General features: G+C 41.5%; 1 protein-coding gene across 1 annotated transcript in view; it reads left to right on the top strand.

Annotated features, from left to right (window-relative positions):
- The window catches only part of NDC80 (NDC80 kinetochore complex component), a 49,207-nt gene extending 41,944 nt beyond the window's left edge, over positions 1-7,263 (top strand). Inside the window, exon 17 of the mRNA XM_002713610.5 lies at positions 6,972-7,263. Coding sequence (XP_002713656.1) covers positions 6,972-7,109 — 138 coding nt within the window. The 3' untranslated portion in view covers positions 7,110-7,263. The remainder of the gene's footprint in view (positions 1-6,971) is intronic.
- The last annotated feature ends 631 nt before the right edge of the window (positions 7,264-7,894 follow it).

Genomic DNA, 7,894 nt, shown 5'->3' on the forward strand with positions numbered 1-7,894 from the left:
AAAAGCAGTAACAGAAAAAGGCTTTCCATTGGCTCATTCATTCCCTAAATGTCCACGACAGCCAGGGCTGGTCCAGGGCAAAGCCATGGGCACGGAAATCCCTCGAGATCTGCCATGTGGTGACAGGAGCCCAAGAAGTTGGGCCATCTTCCTCTGCTTTTTAGACACAGTGATGGAGCTGGATCTGAAGAGGAGTAACTGGGATGCAAACTTGTGCTCAGAAATGGGATGCCAGTGTTGTAAGCAACCAATCAACCTGTTTTGCCATTCAGTCCCCATTACTCTTTTTTTTTTTTTTTTTTGCTATTTTAAGAATGTACTTTATACAAAATAACCAGTTCATATGGAAATAAATCTACAGACCTCCAACGATCAAAAAGCTTTTTAAAAAGTTCTCTTAAAAAATTATCCGACACACAATATTGAACTAACTATTGAGGTGAGTGTCGCTCTCAGTGAAACAGGAAATCAGCAGACCACGACAAAATATACACACTATAAAAATAAATAGCATTCCCCCTTCCAGACTGGCCGGCAATGTTCACACAGCTCTGCTTTTGCAGCAGGAGCAGACTCCCTGACACGGTGTACCTGGGGCTGGTGGAGACGCCCTGGGCTCTCAGGAGCTGCGGCAAGGCAGGAGAGTGAAGTCCCTGAGCCCCAGAGAGGGAGAGAGAAAGGAAGGGCCACACAGTCCACGCATGGGGACCAGCATTCCAGTCACTTACGCTGATATATCCGCACCCCAGCTCCCACCCCATCCACCCTTTCAAAACATGCAGGACAACCATATGGTTAGCAGGCATTTCTACAAGAGTTAAACCTCCAGAGAAAGAGACTAGGGAAAACAGCTGAGTTCAAGCTAAGCACAGGGACATCTTGCTCAACTTCTGTCTAGCAGAGGGAGGGACCAACACTCAGTCTGTGTCACAGCTTAATCTGAGAGAAGGGAGATAGCAGTGTTTACTCCCATTCCACTTTCCCAAAGGGGAAGCAAGCAAAGCTCAGGGTCCTAAGGCTGAGACAGTAGAGTCCAACCCATCGAAAGAGAGAAAAGGAGCCTGGTTTCTCCTCCCACACCAAGTCTCCAGCACATTGGGGTTCCCAGGAGTGATGTGAGCTCCCAGTGTCCTCACTGAGGTGCTGTTCTCCTAAGAGCTGTCTGCAGGCCCAATTACTATTATTAGTTTCTGTACTGTTCAGTATTTTTCAACAAAATCAGACCAAATTCAACAAATACTTAATGAGCATTTAATCTATACTACCCAAAAGTCATGATTAGTCAACATAAAATGCTTAATATCTTAAAGTAATAATATATGGAAAAAAGCATAGACAAACTTAGTATGAAGAAATTTTACAATAAATAATGAAGCTAAACTAAAGAAAACAGGATTTTAGTTCAATGGAATCTTTAGATGATATTTTTTTCCTTGCCAAAGTGTTTGTTTAAGCAGTTCCTAATTAGAGTCCTATCTTAAAGGCCCTATATGTCACTTGATATTCTAGGGTCAACAAACTACATCCTAAGGCTATTGTACCCACAGCCTATTTTTTTTTTTAAAAGATTTATTTTATTTATTTGAAAGAGTTACAGAGAGAGAGAGGTCTTCCATCTGCTGGTTCATTCCTCAGATGGCCACAACGGCCAGAGCTGCGCCGATCCAAAACCAGGAGCCAGGAGCCTCTTCCGAGCCTCCCATGTGGGTACAGGGGCCCACGGACTTAGGCCATCTTCTACTGCTTTCCCAGGCCGTTTGAGTAGTGAACCAGCCAATGGAAAATACCTCTCTCTCTCTCCTTCTTTCCTCCCCCTCCCTCCCTCTCCCTCTCCCTCTCCCTCTGTTTCTCTATCTCACTGCCTTTCAAATCAATAAATCTTTTTTTAATATAAATTAAGGTATTCTCTACATTAAGAGAGAAATAATGAGCCACAACTAATAAAGAACTAACATTCAGATATGAGGGTACTTCAAAAAATTTCATGGCAAAATGGAATTAAAAGATAATGCAGAGGCACACATTTGGCACAGCAGTTAAGACGCTGTTTCGGATACCCACATCCCATATCCAAGTGCCTGGATTGGAGTCTGGCTGTGCTCTCTATTCCAGTTTCCTGCTAATGCACACCCTGGGACAGCAGGTGGCCCAAGTGGTTAGGTCTGTGTTTCCACATGGGAGACCCAGATTGATTTCCAGCTCTTGATTTTGACCCAGCCCAGTTCCAGCAGATGAAAGACTTTCTCTTTCCCCTTCCTTCCCTCTGCCTTTCAAATAAGTAAATAAAAGATAATACATATTTTCTACCTTTGTATGTTTTTTTTTTCTTTAAAGATTTATTTATTTGGAGGCTGGTACCGTGACTTAGGAGATTAAGCCTCCACCTGCAACGCCAGCATCCCAAGTGGGTGCCAGTTTGAGTCCCGGCTGCTCCACTTCCAATCCAGCTCCCTGCTGATGGCCTGGGAAAGCAGTGGAAGATGTCTCAAGTGCTTGGGCCCCTGCACCCACATGGGAGACCTGGAAGAAACTCCTGGCTTTGGATAGGCCCACCTCCAGCTGTTGCAGCCATTTGGGGAATGAACCAGTAGATGGAAGACCTCTCTGTCTGTCTCCCTCTCTGTGTAACTCTCCTTCTCAAATAAATAAATAAGATCTTAAAAAAAAAAAAAAAAGATTAATTTATTTATTTGAAAGGCAGATTTACAGAGAGAGAGAGGAAAAGAGACCTCCCTCTGTAGGTCCCCTCCCTCACTGCTGGGACTGGGCCAGAAAAAAGCCAGGAGCCTGGAACTCCAACCGGCGTCCCACATGGATGGCAGGGGCCCAAGCACTCTGGCCATTTTGTGCTGCTTTACCAAGGTGCGTTAGCAGGGAGCTAGATTAGAAGCAGAGCAGTTGGGACTTGAGCCAGAACTCAGGATGCTGGCATCATCCCAGTTGGCAGTTTAACTCACTGCACCAGAACACTGGGCCCCATTTTATACCTTTTGAAGTATCTTCATATATAATTTATTTGAAAAATAAGTAAGTAGGCAAAAGATGTGAATGAAAATTTCACAAAAAATGTGGCCAATAAACATATGAAAAGATATACCACTCAGCATGTTTTCCAGATTCCTCTACTTTGTTGCAAATGACCAGATTTCATTTTTTTCTAGTGCTGTGTTGTATTCTATAGTACATATCCCATAATTTCTTTATCCAGTCTTCTGTTGATGGGCATTTAGGTTAATTCCATGTCTTAGCTATTGTGAATTGAGATGCCATAAACATTGAGGTGCAGACAGCTCTTTTATTTGCCAATTTAATTTCCTTTGGGTAAATTCCAAGGAGTGGGATGGCTGGGTTGTATGGTAGGGTTATATTCAGGTTTCTGAGGAATCTCCAGACTGACTTCCATAGTGGCTTTGCCAGTTTGCATTCCCACCAACAGTGGGTTAGTGTCCCTTTTTCCCCACATCCTCACCAGCATCTGTTGTTAGTTGATTTCTGTATGTAAACCATTCTAACCGGGGTGAGGTGAAACCTCATTGTGGTTTTGATTTGCATTTCCCTGATTGCTAGTGATCTTGAACATTTTTTCATGTGCCTGTTGGAGATTTGGATTTCCTCTTTTGAAAAATGTCTATTGAGGTCCTAGGCCCATCTCTTGAGTGGGTTGTTTGTTTTGTTGTTGTGGAGTTTCTTGATCTCTTTGTAGATTCTGGTTATTAATCCTTTATCAGGGGCCGGCGCCGCGGCTCACTAGGCTAATCCTCCGCCTAGCGGCGCCGGCACACCGGGTTCTAGTCCCGGTTGGGGTGCCGGATTCTGTCCCGGTTGCCCCTCTTCCAGGCCAGCCCTCTGCTGTGGCCAGGGAGTGCAGTGGAGGATGGCCCAGGTGCTTGGGCCCTGCACCCCATGGGAGACCAGGAAAAGCACCTGGCTCCTGGCTCCTGCCATCGGATCAGCGCGGTGCGCCGGCCGCAGCGCGCCGGCCGCGGCGGCCATTGGAGCGTGAACCAACGGCAAAGGAAGACCTTTCTCTCTGTCTCTCTCTCTCACTGTCCACTCTGCCTGTCAAAAAAAAAAAAATTAAAAAATAAAAAATAAAAAATAAAATAAAAAATAAAAAAAATCCTTTATCAGTTGCATAATTTGCTGAGTCAAATAAGCCAATCCCAAAGGGACAAATATCATATGTTCTCCCTGATTGGTGACAACTAACCAAGCACCTAAAAGGAAACCTGTTGAAGTAAAATGGACACTATGAGAAACAATGTCTCGATCAGCCCTTGTCCTGACTGTCCAGGAACAACTTAATACTTTATCCCTTTTAGTATTTTTTTGTTCTACTTAATACCATTGGTTGAACTCTTTAATTAACACACAATTATTCTTAGTCGTTTAAATTTAACTGAAAAGTGATCCCTGTTAAATAAAAGAGTAGGAATAAGAGAGGGAAGAGATGTACAGTTCGGCACATGCTCACTCAGACTTACGCCTTAATGGTAGAACTAGAAACATACCAGGGGATTCCAATTCAATCCTATCAAGGTGGCATGTACCAATGCCGTCTTACTTGTTAAAGTGATCATCTTAAGTTCATAATTGATCAAAAAGCTAGGATTAAGTGTCAAAAGGACTGCATAAATAAGACCAATGTCTGCAAATAATAATTGATAGAATTTAAAAAGGAGAGAATGATCCTACATGGGAAGCAGGATACACAGCAGACTCATAGAATGGCAAATGCCCTAAACAGCACTCTGGCCTCAGAATCAGCCTTTAAGGCATTTGGATCCAGCTAAAAAGCCCATGAGAGCATTTCAGGCATGGAAAGCCAACACACTGTGGCCAAAAAAAAATGACTTAAATGAAAGATCTCTGTGAGATCCCAGCGGGAAGAATGGGCCATCAAAGAAGGCAGTACCTTTCTCTGAAGGGAGGAGAGAATTTCCACTTTGAATATGGCCTTGTCTAAATAAGATCAGAGTTGGTGAACTCAAGAGGCTTCCATAGCCTTGGCACCTCATGACAAGAGCCTTGGGTGATTACTGACGCCATAAATAAATAAGAGTGTCAATTGTTAGATCAACAACAGGAGTCACTGTGCATCTGCTCCCCATGTAGGATCTTTGTCCTTGATGTGTTGTACTATGCGAATTAATGGTATAACTAGTACTCAAACAGTACTTTATACTTTGTGTTTCTGTGTGGGTTCAAACTGTTTACATCGTTACTTAGTATATACTAAATTCATCTTCTGTGTATAAAGATAATTGAAAATGAATCGTGATGAAGAATGGGATGGGAGAGGGAGTGGGAGATGAGATAGTTATGAGTGGGAGGGAGGTTATGGGGGGGAAAGCCGCTATAATTCAAAAGTTATACTTTGGAAATTTATATATATTAAATAAAAGTTGAAAAAAAATAAAAGAACTCAAGAAACAAATAACAGATAAAAAGATATTCCATTTTCCACACTCAAGAAATTGGGGGAATAATCAAAGTTTCATAATACTAAATGCCAACCTGGTTGTAGAGAAAAGGAAAGTTCTCACTGCTAGAGATTGTAGAAATTTTAGAAAGTAATTTGACAGCCCTTAGTAAACCTTAAGTGTACATATCTTTGTGGTTCCACTCTACTTGCTCTGAAGAATGTTTGTGTGCTAGGGGTCTTGATTTAATAGTGCCCCTCAAACTTCATGTGTAGCCAGAATCTCAGAATGTGACTTTATTTGGAAGTAAGATCTTCACAAATGTGATTGGCTAAGATAAGATCATAGTGGATGACCCCAAATCCAATCTGTGATATCCTTATAAGAAGGCCATGTCGGGACCAGCGCTGTGGCATTGGGGATAAAGCCTTCACCTTCAATGCTGGCAAACCGTATGGGCACCAGTTGGAGACACAGCTGCTCTGCTTCCAATCCAGCTCTCTGCTATGGCCTGGGAAGGCAGTGGAGGATGGCCCAAGTGCTTGGGCCCCTGCACCTTCATGGGAGACCCAAAAGAAGCTCCTAGCTTCAAATTGACCCAGCTCTGGGCATTGTGGCCATTTGGGGAATGACCAGTAGATGGAGGATCTCCCTCTGCCTCTGGCTCTCTGCAACTCTGCCTTTCAAATAAATAAATAAATCTTTTAATAAAAAAGAAAAAAGGAGGAGGAGAAGGCCATGCGGGGCCCAGTGCTCTGGCTTGTTGGGCTAAGCCTCCACCTACAGTTCAAGTCCCAGGTGCTCCTCTTCTGATCCAGCTCTCTGCTATGGCCTGGGAAAGCAGTGGAAGATGGCCCAAGTCCTTGGGCCCCTGCACCCGCATGGGAGACCTGGAAGAAGCTCCTGGCTTCTGGCTTCAGATCGGCCTGGCTCCAGCCATTGCAGCCACTTGAGGAATGAACCAGTGAATGGAAAACTCTCTCCCTCTCCCTCTCCCTCTCCCCCTCCCCCTCCCCCTCTCCTCCTTTCAAATAAATAAATAACTCTTTATTTAAAAAAAAAAAAAAGGTACTACTAAACTAATACAGTCATGTGTCACTTAACAACAGGGACATATTCTGAGAAATGCAACATTAGGGGATTTTCTCATTGTGTGAACATCATAAAGAGTGTACTTATACAAACTAAGATGTCACTAGGTGATAAAATTTTTTGAGACCACAGACTTGTGTACCATCTGTCATTGAACATTTCTCAGCTCATGACTGTATAATATTTACAATTACATACATAACTGTGTGGTAAAATATAATGAAACATAAAAAACCATTCAGAAAAAAAATTCAGTTACATGGTTATCCCTGGGGAAGAAAAGAGGGCATATAATTAAGCGAGTGCACAAAAGGGGCCTATAGGTGAATACAGAGACTATTCTTTTTATTCCTGTTCATAACTTATAAATATTATACTCTTATTTGTGAATTTCATGATTAAATACTTTAAAAGAAGTTAATGTTTATATTAACAATTGTTAATTGTTTCCACTAGAAACATCTTGAGGAACAGATTGCTAAAGTTGATAGAGAGTATGAAGAATGCATGTCTGAAGATCTCTGGGAAAATATTAGAGAGATTGCAGAAAAGTATAAGAAGAATGCTGCTCTCCTAAAGGCCTCTGACGAATGAAGATAAAAATGTTGATTACCTTCTGTCTTTTAGAAACATAGTTCATTAGCTGAAAATATATACAGCCTGAAGGTCTAACTGGTTGGATTGTTATCTTTAGATTTGAAAGACCAGTTACACAGGTACCTTTAGCTAATAAAATTGTATCAGTAAAGTGTTTTTTTCTCTCTCGTTTTTGCCTAACTTCATGTAGTGAAAAAATAGATAGTATGGTCTAAACTAGCAAACTGTCAAGTGGGCCAAATCTGGTCATATCCATTCATTTACATGGTATCTCTGATGGCTTTTGAACTGTGTACATTTTTTTGTTGTTGGCATGGCATCTTTCATTCCATGTAATGATTTTAAGTTCCATACATGTCTTGTGTGTTAGTAGTTCATTCCTTTTTATATTTTAATAGTATCTTTTGAGGAGCAAAAGTGGAATTTTGATGAAGCCCAATTTACTGCATTTTTCTTTTGCACTTTCTGCATTTTGTGTAGCACTTAAGAAATCTTTGCCAATGTCATTGTGTTTTTCACCTAAAATTCTAGAAATTTGATAGTTTTGGCTACTGAATCAAAATCAAAATCCAACTATGTTTTAAAAAGATCCCCAAGTTGTTCATATGTACTCTAAAATTTGAGATGCACCACTATAGAACATGCTTATCTTTAAAACTAGCAACATTGAGGGAGACATTATTCCAGATACAAATTCCAAGAATTCTGGAGACTGAAAATATTTCAGAAATACAATTCAATGAAGAATATATACAGTAGATGGTATTAAATGTGAACAGGAT

This window comes from Oryctolagus cuniculus, chromosome 10 (assembly GCF_964237555.1).
Source record: "Oryctolagus cuniculus chromosome 10, mOryCun1.1, whole genome shotgun sequence".
NCBI classification, from domain to species: domain Eukaryota; kingdom Metazoa; phylum Chordata; class Mammalia; order Lagomorpha; family Leporidae; genus Oryctolagus; species Oryctolagus cuniculus.